General features: G+C 41.3%; 1 protein-coding gene and 1 long non-coding RNA gene across 2 annotated transcripts in view; one reads left to right on the plus strand and one right to left on the minus strand.

Annotated features, from left to right (window-relative positions):
• Window positions 1–16,027, minus strand: part of LOC106590655 (phospholipid phosphatase-related protein type 5-like) — an 83,434-nt gene extending 67,407 nt beyond the window's left edge. The window contains exon 1 of the mRNA XM_045710981.1: window positions 15,604–16,027. Within this exon, the coding sequence (XP_045566937.1) occupies window positions 15,604–15,834 (231 nt within the window). The 5' untranslated portion in view covers window positions 15,835–16,027. The remainder of the gene's footprint in view (window positions 1–15,603) is intronic.
• On the plus strand, window positions 466–2,630 carry LOC123731557 (uncharacterized). The gene is made up of 4 exons (XR_006762729.1): window positions 466–820; window positions 1,115–1,261; window positions 1,349–1,497; window positions 2,441–2,630. It is a non-coding gene; the product is annotated as an uncharacterized lncRNA (long non-coding RNA).
• Window positions 16,028–18,916: the final 2,889 nt, after the last annotated feature.

Consider the following 18,916-nt stretch of genomic DNA (forward strand, 5'->3'; position numbering starts at 1 on the left):
GTTATGTTCTATTTAGCCTGATGTATATGAGCATCTCCGAACAGACCGTAGAAGTAAATGAAGATGAGGTCAATGCCCTAATGAACAGTGTGGAAGTGTAACATTGTTCTTGGTATTTGTGATGTGCTAGTGTACTTTTGTTGTTTGTATTTACAATTTACCTTTATAATATTATTCTGTCTTATTTGTGATTGAATCGATTGGGATGATGAAATTGGTGCTGATGAGACCTGGAGTCCCTCAAAGAAATCACAGGTGAATGAAGATACTGACGAAGAGGAGTCTGACGAGTTTGAAGATTCCGGGGACAGCAACTCGGATGAAGAATACATTCCTTCACTTTGTGTTCGGTATGTTTATCATTCTATGCCTTTAGCTATGTATACATTTTTACATTTGCATTTTATGCTACATCTGTACCATTTTTCGAAAGAAATGTATCCACATAATTTTCTAGGTGTTAAAACAGAATGGGTGAATCTCTCCATCTACCGCTGGCCATTGATAGACTACCGGTCATCAGTGTGGAAGAGACAGTGCATGACTCCATCCTTTTAGAAGACTCTTCTGCCACAGACGCGCCTCCGTCCACAAACAGACGCGCCACCGTCCACAGACAGACGCCCCACCGTCCACGGACAGACGCGCCTCCGTCCACAGACACGCCTGCCCCACATCAAGTGATTTGTGAGGATGACATCATTGGCAAGCATACATCCATCACTTCAGAAGTCAGTTCAATAGATCTGATTAACTCTCTTGTGCTGCCTGTTGATCAGTGCCCATCAATTGGAGAGGCACAGCAAGCATCATTGAATGGGTGAGTTAATCCAATCCTAACGTTGGTTTGTTGTACTTCTCTACATGCAATGAAGAACGTCAGACTCGTATCTTTGAACTTCCTGTGCTATTTAAACATTGGTTGGCATCCACCAAAATTAAGGATTCTTGAGCAAATGTATTTGTAAAAACAAAAGCTGTAATAGTGTGTATTTTTAGATTATAATTTGGATATAATATTTTATATTATATTTAGTATATATATTTTTTATCCAGGTTGTGTCTCATATATATATATGGTAGTATGGAAACTATTGAAGTCTTTATCTTACAGATCTGCCCTAAAGACAATGGCGTCTGGAAATGGAAGTCTCAGCCCACAGTGAGGAGACTCCGGGATGCTGGCCTTCGAGGCAGAGTTACAAAGAAAGAAAAATACACAGTTGCAAAGAAAACGAACCTGGCCAAGTAAATCCATGCAGTGAGTATTTCATTATAGATATTACAGTATATCTTTTTTTACTTTTATGATGCGACGATGTTGCGACGATGTTGTAATTGTTATCAGCACAGATTAAAGGCCAGGCAGAACTCATCCTATGGATAAAGGAGGTTGGCAATCACAGATTAAAGGCAGAACTCATCCTGTGGATGAAGGAGGAAGTCAACCACTGTTGATGGTGGTGTAAAAGGGAGGACACATATGAGGAGTTTATTGTAAGTCATATTTATCTTGTCTTATTTATTACTCTCATTTGTGTTATGATTGACTGATATACTTACTGTATTGTGTTTAGCTGTGAGCTATGGTTGGGAAACTCTCCATTAGGGTAATGGTTGGTAAACCCTCCATTAGGGTGATGGTTGGTAAACCCTGCTTTAGGGTGATGGTTGGTAAACCCTCCATTAGGGTGATGGTTGGTAAACCCTGCATTAGGGTAATGGTTGGGGAACCCTGCATTAGGGTGATGGTTGGTAAACCCTGCGTTAGGGTAATGGTTGGTAAACCCTGCATTAGGGTAATGGTTGGGGAACTCTTCATTAGGGTGATGGTTGGTAAACCCTGCATTAGGGTGATGGTTGGGAAACTCTCCATTAGGGTAATGGTTGGTAAACCCTGCATTAGGGTAATGGTTGGTAAACCCTGCATTAGGGTGATGGTTGGTAAACCCTGCATTAGGGTGATGGTTGGTAAACCCTGCATTAGGGTAATGGCTGGTAAACCCTGCATTAGGGTAATGGTTGGTAAGCCCTGCATTAGGGTAATGGCTGGTAAACCCTGCATTAGGGTAATGGCTGGTAAACCCTGCATTAGGGTAATGGCTGGTAAACCCTGCATTAGGGTAATGGTTGGTAAACCCTGCATTAGGGTAATGGCTGGTAAACCCTGCATTAGGGTAATGGCTGGTAAACCCTGCATTAGGGTAATGGCTGGTAAACCCTGCATTAGGGTAATGGCTGGTAAGCCCTGCATTAGGGTAATGGCTGGTAAGCCCTGCATTAGGGTAATGGCTGGTAAACCCTGCATTAGGGTAATGTCTGGTAAACCCTGCATTAGGGTAATGGCTGGTAAACCCTGCATTAGGGTAATGGTTGGGGAGGATTACTATTTAGTCGATTTGATGACGCAGTCATTATGACTTGTCTGTGTTTGTTACAGATCAACAGCCCGATCTTGAGTCCTACCTGAACCATATTCTGAAGAACACCAGCAAGCGTTTTTTCCTTCTCACCACCAGTCTGAGGCCAGGCCACTGCTGGCAGCACTAGATTACATCTTCCACAAGGACAGACCAGCCAGGCAGAACACAGATGGAACCAAGATCTACTGTCCCAACTCTATTTGAAGTCGATAGGTTAGAAAAGGAAGTGTTTGAACAACAGAACTTTTCAAGTCTGCCCAACGCACCTGTTCGCACTCACACATTGGCCACGGGGTCTTTCTAAATGAATATTTACTGAATTGCTTACATCCTCTCTCTCTCTCCTTGCCTCCTTTTCAAAACCTACCGGAGAAGAGGGTCAGAGGAGGGTGACCGTGGACCTTCTTCTACCATACGATTAAGAAGTAGGCAAGGTTGTGGGATGCAAGAAAAATGTAGTCCTTGAATATAAACAGGAACGTCTAAGTGTATTTGCAGTGTATGTAAACCATCCAATCGCCTTTCTCTAAACCAATGGGGGAGGTGATGCACAACCTTATTTGTTCTGTTGTAGTCAGATTGTTTATATTTAATAACACGATGCATACTCTCAAATTCTGTTGACTTATAGCTATAGAAGACTGTATTTAAAAAAAAATTTAAAAGCTAAACATTGGAGTGTCTACAGACTAAAGACTAAGAAGACAATTTGAGGAAGCGGGTTGGAATCTGGCGGCGGGATGCCAAGGAGAAGAACCTTAAGGCCTGAAGACCCTAGAAGACTTGGACTCCTACCCCCTATTCCTCCATCAACAACTGAGGAACTGAGAAGAGGCCTAGGTAAGTAAAAAACGGAAGGCAGGAATATAATTGCATTAGACCTCAGAGTGAGTTATAACAAAGCCTGTAGGAGACAGTTCCTATACGGTCAATGAATAGTTGTATTTTTATCATTTCACGGTATCGGTACACTTCTTTCCCTCCCCCCTAGCATTGGGTGAACCTGGAGACCATACGGGAGCTACAGAAACCTTCTCTAGCTCAGTAACCCTTGGAGAAACCCAGGTAAAGACCCACATACATTCAAACCATTTTACACCAAGTACATTACAATGAAGCGGTTTAATTTAGTTCTTTGCACTACATAATTCTTTGCCCCTCATAGTAACAATTATATTTGTTCTGATGTATCTGTTGGAATACATCTCTAGATTATTAACAGTAAAGGCCCTGATAGACCAAGACCCCTGCTGCTAGACCTCTCTAAAGACCCCTCTGAAGCCTCCAGTATCAAGCAACTAGGGCTGAGACCTCCCTGCCTGCCTCCCAGTCCCAGTCCCAGTCCCAAAACACAGCACTTTCTCCATGTATCAGGCCACACACACAGACTGGTGACAGGAACACACACATGGACAGCTGGCATAGCGAAGAAACGGGATGAAGTTAGCATCGATATAATGCTGTACAGAGGGCCTGCAGTGGCAGACCATTTTCATAGGTTTACTTTGCGCGTGTAAATATGGCCATACTTTTGAGAGCGCATTACTTACTTAAAGGCCCACCAGCATCACGTGATCACCCCATTCAATTTGCCAAGCAGCTCCTCCTAAAAGCCTCGTCACAAAAAAAGTGACATCACTTGCAAACCGAATCATTGGTTTCGAAGACAAAATAAGAGTGACAATGTGATTGTAGCCTATTGAAACAACACAGAGCAGATCCTCTCCCTCCCCATTAGGATAGCTACCATTTTTCTGGGTAGCTAAGGGTTAACTTGCGTTTGATCGTGTTCACATTGTATCTTAATATCTTAAAGCTGGAATCAGCGAGTCGTCTGCGACCTCTTTTGTTATTTCATTTGTAACGAAACCCAGCACTTAACTAATTTTTTGTCACTTCTCTTTTCGTGTCGAGTTGATCCAATACTAATAACATTACTGATGATGATACTTGTTCAGTAGAACATAAAAAATAAAAAACACGGTCCCTGCTACCACAACTGGTTCTCAACTGGTTCTCAACTGGTTCTCTACAGTTTATCTACTGGTTCTCTACAGTTTATCTACTTTTTGTCTAGTGGTTTGTCTACTGGTTCTCTACAGTTTATCTACTTTTTGTCTACTGGTTTATCTACTGGTTCTCTATTGGTTCTCTACTGTTTCTCTACTGTTTCTATCCTGGTTCTCTACTGTTTCTATCCTGGTTCTCTACTGTTTATCAACTAGCTAGCAGCTAGTAGAATGTAAACTCTGCTGTTTACATTCTAGCTCTCTGGCGCACGCTCATGCACACTCCCTCATGCTCAAGTGCTCTCTCCCTCTCTCTCGCATCTATATGCTCTCTCACAGCCAAGCAGCTCCTCCTAAAAGCCTCTTCACAAGAAAAGTGACATCACTTGCAAACCGAATCATTGGTTTCGAAGACACCAAGAAGCGGGGGAGAAACCTGGGGTCATGGACGACTCGCTGATTACCACTTTAAATATGTCATTGAGTTCATTTGTCCTGGATTAGTTATGCGTTTTATATCCCAGTTGGAAACTCCTCTGGAATATCGGTACCATAACCTAATCATTTCATGCCTCTGTCTTATTTCACTTTCATATGTCTTATTTCATTGGATATCCCATGTCTCCTTGAATAGCAAGGTTTGGAGTAAGTTCTCATTTATCTACATAGGCCTGGTTCCACACAAGTCATTGGTGTTAGCTGTTGTTTTGAGGGTGACATTTCAACAAATTATGTCAATGGTAACCAACTTCTAATATAGACAAACGCCGTCTAAAATGTGTAAAATTGTGTGTTTTAAAACTTTATATCCAGAGAAAAACATATGCAAAACAAACTAATGTAAAATGATTTATTCACTTTCAGATGTATGAATAAAATTGGACATTTTCCCATTTTAACATTTGTTGTGCTGGGAGAAAATGCAGTGATGATACTTTTGGGTAAGAAATAAACGAACAACCTTCTAGAATCTTTGATATGACATGGTGTGCCCAGTAAGAAGGTTACTGATGTCCTGAAGACATACCTGGCAGGTGTTTGTGTGTGGAGAATGCAAATTGAGGGAGAGGATGTGTTCTGTTCACAGCAAGTGACATATCAATACTAATATCATGCCAATAAGTGTCTGGCAAACAGACACTCTTTGGACATAACACTAGTATGTCATCATGTGACACGCTTTGAGAATCCTAGCGCCCTGTGTGGAACCTAGTGTTCTGTGAATAGGGATCAAGTGTTCCTGATTTTCCAAACACATCAACTGGGGATGACAACTCAGGTTTCCTGCATCAAGGGCTCCACGCTACCACATCACAAACTGTGTGTAGTCAGCATGCCGGTACTCCCCGGGAGTCATCTCCAGGCTCTGCTGCATCAGCCACTGCCAACACGTCAACACCTATACCGCTTGTGTAAACGTAAATATCCGTTGTCTAGGCGGTAATGGGTGAAATGTGGCAGCTGGCTTACACAGAAGTCTGGTCCCTGACCGTAACACTTCCTCTCTCTCTGTCTGTAGGCGTCTCCCTGCAGTTACCAAGGTTACCACCTGGTACATGTGCAGGTGGTGGCTCATCATGCCGCCGCCGGAAAGTCTCAAGGACATCAAAAACCAACCCTGGCTCTCGCTGAAGCATCAGCCTCGCCACATCATCCAGCTCCCTGATGAGGAATTGCTGAATGAACAGATGCGCACATAACCTACTATCATTAAAGCACAATGTGATGTTTCCCTCTACACTCAACTAAAGGTATTTTTCATATGTATGATAGGTCTACGATTCATTCAAAAACCAATTCAAACACTACTTTCTATTGTAAATTGATTAAACTATATCATGTTTCTTTTGAATGTAGTATGTGTGGGGGAAATACCAAAGACCAAAATGTTTTCAGCCACCAATTATTGTGTTCATACATTAACTATTCAAGAAAAAAAAAGTGTAACTGTAATACGCCAAGCTTCCACGACGTGGGAGAAAAATAAAGATACAGTGAGGGAAAAAAAGTATTTGATCCCCTGCTGATTTTGTACGTTTGCCCACTGACAAAGAAATGATCAGTCTAGAATTTTAATGGTAGGTTTATTTGAACAGTGAGACACAGAATAACTACAAACAAATCCAGAAAAACGCATGTCAAAAATGTTCTAAATTGATTTGCATTTTAATGAGGGAAATAAGTATTTGACCCCTCAGAACCAGCCAGACCAACAGAGTCAGCCAGACCAACAGAACCAGCCGTACAGACAGAACCAGCCGTACAGACAGAACCAGCCGTACAGACAAAACCAGCCGTACATACAAAACCAGCCGTACAGACAAAACCAGCCATACAGACAGAACCAGCCGTACAGACAGAACCAGCCGTACAGACAGAACCAGACACCACCATCATACACCAGCTTGGGTACGTGCTCTGCCCTTTCAAAAGCGGAGGATAAAATAATTAAGGGAAAAGGAAAGCTTCAAACGTGTGGATCAACGAGAGACATTTCTTACCAAGTGAGACAGACCTGTGGTGGTTAATGAGAGATGTTTCTTACTCAGGGAGACAGACCTGTGGTGGTTAATGTGGTTAATGAGAGATGTTTCTTACTCAGGGAGACAGACCTGTGGTGGTTAATGAGAGATGTTTCTTACTCAGGGAGACAGACCTGTGGTGGTTAATGAGAGATGTTTCTTACTCAGGGAGACAGACCTGTGGTGGTTAATGAGAGATGTTTCTTACTCAGGGAGACAGACCTGTGGTGGTTAATGAGAGATGTTTCTTACTCAGGGAGACAGACCTGTGGTGGTTAATGAGAGATGTTTCTTACTCAGGGAGACAGACCTGTGGTGATTAATGTGGTTAATGAGAGATGTTTCTTACTCAGGGAGACAGACCTGTGGTGGTTAATGAGAGATGTTTCTTACTCAGGGAGAAAGACAACATGCAACAACTTCAATGATTTTACTGAGTTACAGTTCATATAAGGAAATCAGTCCATTGAAATGAATGAATTAGGCCTTAATCTATGGATCTATCCCTGCACATTGTAAATATAGTATTGGCACAGATGCTGGAACTGACCCTGTATATAGCTACTGACCCTGTATATAGCTACTGACCCTGTATATAACTACTGACCCTGTATATAGCTACTGACCCTGTATATAGCTACTGACCCTGTATATAGCTACTGACCCTGTATATAGCTACTGACACTGGAACTGACCCTGTATATAGCTACTGACCCTGTATATAGCTACTGACCCTGTATATAACTACTGACCCTGTATATAGCTACTGACCCTGTATATAGCTACTGACCCTGGAACTGACCCTGTATATAGCTACTGACCCTGTATATAGCTACTGACCCTGTATATAGCTACTGACCCTGTATATAGCTACTGACCCTGTATATAGATACTGTCCCTGTATATAGCTACTGACCCTGTATATAGCTACTGACCCTGTATATAGCTACTGACCCTGGAACTGACCCTGTATATAACTACTGACCCTGTATATAGCTACTGTCCCTGAAAATAACTACTGACCCTGTATATAACTACTGACCCCGTATATAACTACTGACCCTCTATATAGCTACTGACCCTGGAACTGACCCTGTATATAGCTACTGACCCTGTATATAGCTACTGACCCTGGAACTGACCCTGTATATAACTACTGACCCTGTATATAGCTACTGACCCTGTATATAGCTACTGTCCCTGTATATAGCTACTGACCCTGTATATAGCTACTGTCCCTGTATATAGCTACTGACCCTGTATATAGCTACTGACCCTGTATATAGCTACTGACCCTGTATATAGCTACTGCCCCTGTATATAACTACTGTCCCTGTATATAGCTACTGACCCTGGAACTGACCCTGTATATAACTACTGAGCCTGTATATAGCTACTGACCCTGTATATAGCTACTGACCCTGGAACTGACCCTGTATATAGCTACTGACCCTGTATATAGCTACTGACCCTGGAACTGACCCTGTATATAACTACTGACCCTGGAAATGACCCTGTATATAGCTACTGACCCTGGAACTGACCCTGTATATAGCTACTGTCCCTGTATATAGCTACTGTCCCTGTATATAGCTACTGACCCTGTATATAGCTACTGTCCCTGTATATAGCTACTGACCCTGTATATAGCTACTGACCCTGTATATAGCTACTGACCCTGTATATAGCTACTGACCCTGTATATAGCTACTGACCCTGTATATAGCTACTGACCCTGGAACTGACCCTGTATATAGATACTGACCCTGTATATAGCTACTGACCCTGTATATAACTACTGACCCTGTATATAGCTACTGACCCTGTATATAGCTACTGACCCTGTATATAGCTACTGTCCCTGTATATAGCTACTGACCCTGTATATAGCTACTGACCCTGTATATAGCTACTGACCCTGGAACTGACCCTGTATATAGATAATGACCCTGTATATAGCTACTGACCCTGTATATAACTACTGACCCTGTATATAGCTACTGACCCTGTATATAGCTACTGACCCTGTATATAGCTACTGACCCTGTATATAGCTACTGACCCTGTATATAGCTACTGACCCTGTATATAGCTACTGTCCCTGTATATAGCTACTGTCCCTGTATATAGCTACTGACCCTGTATATAGCTACTGACCCTGTATATAACTACTGACCCTGTATATAGCTACTGAGCCTGTATATAGCTACTCACTGACCCTGTATATAGCTACTGACCCTGTATATAGCTACTGACCCTGTATATAGCTACTGACCCTGTATATAGCTACTGACCCTGGAACTGACCCTGTATATAGCTACTGACCCTGTATATAGCTACTGACCCTGTATATAGCTACTGACCCTGGAACTGACCCTGTATATAACTACTGACCCTGTATATAGCTACTGACCCTGTATATAGCTACTGACCCTGTATATAGCTACTGACCCTGTATATAGCTACTGACCCTGTATATAGCTACTGACCCTGGAACTGACCCTGTATATAGCTACTGACCCTGTATATAGCTACTGACCCTGTATATAGCTACTGACCCTGGAACTGACCCTGTATATAACTACTGACCCTGTATATAGCTACTGACCCTGTATATAGTTTACTTACTTTCTCGTGTTCTTCTTATTTACATTTCTTGTGTGGTTTTGTTTCTACTTTAATTTATTTTATAGTACTACAGTCTTATTGATTACTGCATTGTTGTGATAAGAGCTCACAAGAAAGACATTTCTCTGTACCTGTACGCATGACATTATAACGTGGAACTATCTACTTCCCCAGAGCCAGATGAACTTGTGGATACTATGTTGAAGTATTTGCGTCCAGTATGAAGGAAGTCAGAGCTAGTTTCACGAGCCAATGCTAACTATCTTAGCCCGTACCCAAAGTCTTCCAGTCTTTGTGCTAAGCTAGGATTGACCTGCAAAACTAACTCAAACTTCCCACGTATTGGATGTAGATACATACAAAATGGTATCCATGAGTTTATCCGTTCTCTGGGGAAGTAGATAAAGGGCTTCATTGCCAACATCCACAAGTATCCCTTTAAGATCGTCACACTGGCACAGTGTTTGTATGCGCATGTGTTGTATTTTGTTTAGAATCGAGCAGAATGTTAGTTGTCATATTTTTGGGATCTAATACAAAAGCATAATCCACACACACCATAAATACTTAGAATCTAATACTTGTAAACTGAACGAGTATTTACATCTTAATGTCAGGCGATTAAAAAAAAAAAAATACACAAATGGATCAACTTCTGGAGTGTTCTGGAATGGACCAATTTCTTAATTGAACAGATTGAATGTAAAACTACGCATGTTATACGTGAGGATTATAATGCACTGCAACTGCCCGGATCAATCTAGAAAGGCTGTAGCGTCTAACAGTTTAAGAGTGTCTATTTACTGTACATACAGTAGGCAAACCTATGTGTCTAATAAACTGTAGTACATTTACATCCAATGTAAATCAAATAAGAAATCTCTAAACAGCACATTTTAAGGAGGCAATATATTTTCTGCTAACACTACTTTATAGAAGATCACACACACACACACACACACACACACACACACACACACACACACACTATGTGTAGAGAGTTTTTCCACCAGCCAGGGATGGAAATGAATATGTGATTCTGTTTTAGGTCATCCTCCATCTTGCAGACACTTTCCTTCAGTTGTTTAAAAAAAAAAAAAATTAATGGTTTATTGGGAAATGTGGACAGGTGTTGTTGTTACCAACAAAACCCAATTATGTTGTCAGTGTCATATAATGATGAGATATACAACACAGAGATATGTTTGTGGCCCTATATCACAACACAGAGATATGTTTGTGGCCCTATATCCCAACACAGAGATATGTTTGTGGCCCTATATCACAACACAGAGATATGTTTGTGGCCCTATATCACAACACAGAGATATGTTTGTGGCCCTATATCCCAACACAGAGATATGTTTGTGGCCCTATATCACAACACAGAGATATGTTTGTGGCCCTATATCACAACACAGAGATATGTTTGTGGCCCTATATCACAACACAGAGATATGTTTGTAGCCCTATATCACAACACAGAGATATGTTTGTAGCCCTATATCACAACACAGAGATATGTTTGTGGCCCTATATCACAACACAGAGATATGTTTGTAGCCCTATATCACAACACAGAGATATGTTTGTAGCCCTATATCACAACACAGAGATATGTTTGTGGCCCTATATCACAACACAGAGATATGTTTGTAGCCCTATATCACAACACAGAGATATGTTTGTGGCCCTATATCACAACACAGAGATATGTTTGTGGCCCTATATCACAACACAGAGATATGTTTGTGGCCCTATATCACAACACCATGGCTTAACACTGACGGAGAGAAAATAACCATTTTTTTTTAAAAAATTAGTTTTTTATTTGAAATATGGTTGACGGGATCTGAAATATGTACATGAAATCCCAACGCATGTCTGAATGGAGACTGGAGACGCCCAGTCGAAACATTACATGAAAGAGGAGTTAGATATGACTGACAACCATTCGGGTCCTCGACACTCAGTCCAACAGAGGATCCTGTGGAGCAGCAGCCTTCACCCACATCCATAGAATCTGTCTGTTTCATGCCAGTGAAAAGTGATAATCTCTTTCTTGAATAAGGAAACAAACGCAGTTGGGTAAAGGGTAATTTCCCCTATGTGCATTCTGCCAATCAAATGCTCAAACGTCCTCTGCAGCGACATGAATGCATGTCATAATGCATGGAAAACAGTGGCCAGACATTCTATTGGTTTTGGCTTACAGGTTGGGCTTGCAGAAAGAACCATCATTTTTCATTTTCAACAGTTTTCAAATATGTAAACTCGACACCCAACATCTTATCTCATAGGCAAGACGAAGCGATTTTCTAAGGCATTATTAAACCTTAAAGATATTACAAAATGTGATCATTAGACATACCTCCTACGCTCAGCAGCTGGGGTTATAAGAGTCAAAAATAACCAAGGTATTATTGTTATACCTGATGTGTTATTCTACACTGTCTTGCAAGAGAGGGTTTCTAGATATAGAGCCAGTTGGCTGAACGAGGACAAGGTAAATATGAATCTAGCTGGTTTTTCTACGCATCGGCAGGACAGGACGGCAGAGTCTTGTAAAACTCAAGGATGGGGCGGGTCACTTTGTTAACAACTGTTAACATCTCTAATATTAAATATTAAAGTCTTGATGTTTCCGCTCGCCCGAGTTAGAATACCTCATGATAAGCTGTAGACCATACTATTTAACAAGAGAGTTTTTTTCATCTATACTGAACAAAAAATATAAATGAAACATGTAAAGTGTTGGCGCTGCCATCCAGGACTTCTATACCAGGCGGTGTCAGAGGAAGGCCCAAAGAATTGTCAAAGACTCCATCCACCCCAGTCATAGACTGTTCTCTCTGCTACTGCACGGCAAGCGGTACCAGTGACCAAGTCTGGAACCAACAGGAACCTGAACAGCTTCTACAGCCAAGCCATAAGACTGCTAAACCAGGCTGCTACACCAGGCTGCTACACCAGGCTGTTAAACAGCTAATCAAATGGCTACCGGGACTACCTGCATTTACCTTTTTTACAACAAACAATCTTACACTGACTCTACCCTACATCACATTGGACTCTACCCACACGCGCACATTGGACTCTGCGCACATTGGACTCTTGTATATAGCCATGTTATTACCCGGTACTCCCTGTATATAACCATGTTATTACCTGGTACTCCCTCTATATAGCCATGTTATTACCCGGTACCCCCTGTATATAACCATGTTATTACCCGGTACTCCCTGTATATAACCATGTTATTACCCGGTACTCCCTGTATATAGCCATGTTATTACCCGGTACACCATGTATATAGCCATGTTATTACCCGGTACCCCCTGTATATAGCCATGTTATTACCCGGTACCCCCTGTATATAGCCATGTTATTGCCCGGTACTCCCTGTATATAGCCATGTTATTACCCGGTACTCCCATGTATATAGCCATGTTATTACCCGGTACTCCCTGTATATAGCCATGTTATTACCCGGTACTCCCTGTATATAGCCATGTTATTACCCGGTACTCCCTGTATATAGCCATGTTATTACCCGGTACTCCCTGTATATAGCCATGTTATTACCCGGTACTCCCTGTATATAGCCATGTTATTACCCGGTACTCCCTGTATATAGCCATGTTATTATCTACTCCCTGGTACATTGTAATGAAGTCATCTAGAACAGGGCTGTAATGATGTCATCTAGAACAGGGCTGTAATGAAGTCAACTAGAACAGGGCTGTAATGAAGTCATCTAGAACAGGGCTGTAATGATGTCATCTAGAACAGGGCTGTAATGATGTCATCTAGAACAGGGCTGTGATGATGTCATCTAGAACAGGGCTGTAATGATGTCATCTAGAACAGGGCTTTAATGATGTCATCTAGAACAGGGCTGTAATGATGTCATCTCTAACAGGGCTGTAATGATGTCATCTCTTACAGGGCTGTAATGATGTCATCTAGAACAGGGCTGTAATGATGTCATGTAGAACAGGGCTGTGATGATGTCATCTAGAACAGGGCTGTAATGAAGTCATCTAGAACAGGGCTGTAATGAAGTCATCTAGAACAAGGCTGTAATGAAGTCATCTAGAACAGGGCTGTAATGATGTCATCTAGAACAGGGCTGTAATGAAGTCATCTAGAACAGGGCTGTGATGATGTCATCTAGAACAGGGCTGTGATGATGTCATCTAGAACAGGGCTGTGATGATGTCATCTAGAACAGGGCTGTGATGATGTCATCTATAACAGGGCTGTGATGATGTCATCTATAACAGGGCTGTAATGATGTCATCTAGAACAGGGCTGTAATGATGTCATCTAGAACAGGGCTGTAATGATGTCATCTAGAACAGGGCTGTGATGATGTCATCTAGAACAGGGCTGTGATGATGTCATCTAGAACAGGGCTGTAATGATGTCATCTAGAACAGGGCTGTAATGATGTCATCTAGAACAGGGCTGTAATGATGTCATCTAGAACAGGGCTGTAATGATGTCATCTAGAACAGGGCTGTAATGATGTCATCTAGAACAGGGCTGTGATGATGTCATCTAGAACAGGGCTGTGATGATGTCATCTATAACAGGGCTGTGATGATGTCATCTATAACAGGGCTGTGATGATGTCATCTAGAACAGGGCTGTGATGATGTCATCTAGAACAGGGCTGTGATGATGTCATCTAGAACAGGGCTGTGATGATGTCATCTAGAACAGGGCTGTAATGATGTCATCTAGAACAGGGCTGTGATGATGTCATCTAGAACAGGGCTGTGATGATGTCATCTAGAACAGGGCTGTGATGATGTCATCTAGAACAGGGCTGTGATGATGTCATCTAGAACAGGGCTGTAATGATGTCATCTAGAACAGGGCTGTGATGATGTCATCTAGAACAGGGCTGTAATGATGTCATCTATAACAGGGCTGTAATGATGTCATCTATAACAGGGCTGTAATGATGTCATCTAGAACAGGGCTGTAATGATGTCATCTAGAACAGGGCTGTGATGATGTCATCTAGAACAGGGCTGTGATGATGTCATCTATAACAGGGCTGTGATGATGTCATCTATAACAGGGCTGTGATGATGTCATCTAGAACAGGGCTGTGATGATGTCATCTAGAACAGGGCTGTGATGATGTCATCTAGAACAGGGCTGTGAATGATGTCATCTAGAACAGGGCTGTAATGATGTCATCTAGAACAGGGCTGTGATGATGTCATCTAGAACAGGGCTGTGATGAAGTAATCTAGAACAGGGCTGTAATGATGTCATCTAGAACAGGGCTGTGATGATGTCATCTAGAACAGGGCTGTAATGATGTCATCTAGAACAGGGCTGTGATGATGTCATCTATAACAGGGCTGTGAATGATGTCATCTAGAACAGGGCTGTGATGATGTCATCTAGAACAGGGCTGTGATGATGTCATCTAGAACAGGGCTGTGATGAAGTCATCTAGAACAGGGATGTAATGAAGCATGTCATGTATCAACGACTGCATACCTCACAGGGTGGTCTAGTTGAGCCCAGGGAAACTTTTAAATCGGAGGCTATGTTTCTAAATCTGATTAAAATGTCAGTTTTTCCCAAGTGTGTGTTGTGCCACCATTGACTTCAGACTTCTAGCCGTGCACAGACTACATAACTAATTTGTATGTTCGATCTAGGACTTTTATATCTATGAATTCATCAACCCTGATATAAAGATACAAAGTACATAAGGTGTCAGTAACGTGAAATACCAGTCGGAATCAACATGTGTACAGTAATTGCTTGCAGTGGCAACTCGAGACAGGAATCAATTGCTGTCAGCGAGTATTGTGATTTATAGTCTACGCTCAGTGTATTTTCATATGCAATTTCATTGCCTATCAACATATAATTGGTCACGAAATGTAAACTCTATTTTAACAGAAACTAATCTATGACCATTAATATATTATTCTGCAGTCTATTCCAATACACACCCATCATAGAAATAGGGAATATAGATCAACTCACCACAAGTGTAGGGACCACTGCCACGAGCGCATACAGTAAAGTCGGTGGGATCGCGCTGGACTCCTCCGGTCCGAGGTAAGGCTTCACGTAGGCATTGTCATAGCAGAAGAACCCTTGGACGTGCACGTTGAACGTGTCCGTGTACTCGAAGTAGTACGCTAGCATGACCGTCCCCGTCATGATCACCAGCTGAAAATAAAGCATGTTCGTCAAAGGTAGAGGAAAGAACATTTAACAAATCACTTCACTGAGGAGAGAAAGCCCTGCCATTCATGCAGCCTTCTCCGCCCTAGCCTAGAGCAACAGCCTGACCATAACAACTCCGGTCATCACCACATGTCTCCTACTGCCACTCATGCTTGTTAAAAAATGCATTGCCGGTAATATTCACAGAGCATTTTTCTGTCATGGCACATCGAGTTGGTCCCTGGCACCGGAATGAACAAGACAGCGATGAAAACTTGGTGAGTGGGAGGGAGGGAGGGAGGGAGCGCGGCCGTGGGTCTGATTCTAGGATGAATGTGTGTGTGTGCGCGTGTACAGCGGCTGTCGCGTTTCGCTCCTATTTACCGTGGGCAGCATGACAGAAAAGAGAAAGCGCTGCACTTCGTCTATCCGTTGAGCACGGGCAGTGAATGATTGACTCCGAGCTACTCGTTAGAGCTTTAGATTCGGCTCCAGATCACCGTAACCGTCAGTCTAAGAAGTGCGTCAGCATTAGAACCCTTTGGAGAGAAATGTACCATTCCTATTAATATTCATTATATGCGCGTCCGCATGTGTCCGAAAGACTCCAACAACAGAACGCAGTAATTAAATCTGATGTCAACCTCACTAGTCTACACCCCAGACAACTAGATTATACTATACTATTGTACATGTAACCAAGACAACTAGATTATACTATACTTGTAACGATCGTCGTATATACTGGACCAAGGCGCAGCGGGTTGAGTGCCCATTTTATTTATAACACTTAATTAACAGAACACGAACGAACGAACGAACGAACGAACGAACGAACGAACGAACGAACGAACGAACGAACGAACGGTTTTGCACGCTAACACAGCAGTGCAACAACAACTTCCCACAAATCCCATGACAAAAACACCCCTCTTAAATAAGACCTTCAATTAAAAGCAATGAAGAGCAGCTGCTTCCAATTGAAGGTCAATCCCATCAACTAAACATAGAAATATAAAGACTAGACTAAAACATAGAAATATACTAACCGAACATTAACCAAAACCCCGGAACACTCTAAACAAACACCCCTCTACATAAACACATATCCCAACAAACCCCGAACCACATAAAACAAACACCCCCTGCCACGTCCTGACCAAACTACAATAACAAATAACCCCTATTACTGGTCAGGACGTGACAGTACCCCCCCCCGATGCACCTACACAAAAAATAACCCTTAAAAGAATGATCCCAAATTAAAGGGAGGGACAGTTCTTGTGCTACCCCCCCCCCCTACTATGGAGGTGGCTCAGGCTCCGGACTTACTCCCCCACCTAACCTATAACTAGATTATATTATGCTATTGTACATGTAACCCAGACAACTAGATTATATTATACATGTAACCCAGACAACTGAATTATATTATACATGTAACCCAGACAACTAGATTATATTATACATGTAACCAAGACAACTAGATTATACTATACATGTAACCAAGACAACTAGATTATATTATACATGTAACCCAGACAACTAGATTATATTATACATGTAACCCAGACAACTAGATTATATTGTACATGTAACCCAGACAACTAGATTATATTATACATGTAACCCAGACAACTAGATTATATTATACATGTAACCCAGACAACTACATTATATTATACATGTAACCCAGACAACTAGATTATATTATACATGTAACCCAGACAACTAGATTAAATTATACATGTAACCAAGACAACTAGATTATATTATACATGTAACCCAGACAACTAGATTATATTATACATGTAACCCAGACAACTAGATTATATTATGCCTGTAACCCAGACAACCAGATTATATTATACATGTAACCCAGACAACTAGATTATATTATACATGTAACCCAGACAACTAGATTATATTATACATGTAACCCAGACAACTAGATTATATTGTACATGTAACCCAGACAACTAGATTATATTATACATGTAACCCAGACAACTAGATTATATTATACATGTAACCCAGACAACTAGATTATACTATACTATTGTACATGTAACCAAGACAACTAGATTATACTATACTATTGTACATGTAACCCAGACAACTAGATTATATTATATTATGTTTATATTTGTAAAATACTAAAGAAAGGTATGTAACAAATAGCTTTGGCCACATTTTTTCAGAAGAAAAGGTATTCTAAAAATGGATAATATGTCTGAGTGTAACCACAATCTGACTTTCAGGAAATGGATAATATGACTGAGTATAACCACAGTCTGATTTTCAGGAAATGGATAATATGACTGAGTATAACCACAGTCTGATTTTCAGGAAATGGATAATATGTCTGAGTATAACCACAGTCTGATTTTCAGGAAATGGATAATATGTCTGAGTATAACCACAGTCTGATTTTCAGGAAATGGATAATATGTCTGAGTATAACCACAGTCTGACTTTCAGGAAATGGCAGTTAAAGTCAAGTACACTGCATTTAGAATAACAAACACGAAACAACTATTTAGACACAATCGCCATCTTGTCGAAGATACTACATATAGTCCAGTTTGTAACGTTCTCTATGAAATGGGCTTTTAAATGGATGTGCAATTCAATGGAGTGAGCGTTGAAATGATGGATGTACTGTATGTCCATTTAAAAGTGGTTACAATTCATGACATTTTGATGATGGTAGTATGATAAACTACCAAAAATACATGTTTTCATCCACTTTTTGACATTTTTTATTATGACTTTTGAAAATACTAATATCAATGGACCAAATCCCCCTCCCCCCCAAAAAATATATATAATTTTTTAAGTACATGCAAAAAGGTAATTTTAGCCTGTGGTGCTTGGCCTTAAGGCTAATGTATAGTTCTCTTAGGGTTAATTCTCTGACTGGAGGCTTCACATTCTGGGGCCAATCTTTACCCATTATTCCAGATGTCTCAATGTGCGTTACAGATCAGGGGTATTTTAGCCCTGCACAAACTCTCTACAGATCAGTGGTCTTTTAGTCCTGCACAAACTCTCTACAGATCAGGGGTCTTTTAGCCCGGAACAAACTCTCTACAGATCAGTGGTCTTTTAGCCCGGAACAAACTCT

This window comes from Salmo salar, chromosome ssa29 (genome assembly GCF_905237065.1).
Source record: "Salmo salar chromosome ssa29, Ssal_v3.1, whole genome shotgun sequence".
NCBI classification, from domain to species: domain Eukaryota; kingdom Metazoa; phylum Chordata; class Actinopteri; order Salmoniformes; family Salmonidae; genus Salmo; species Salmo salar.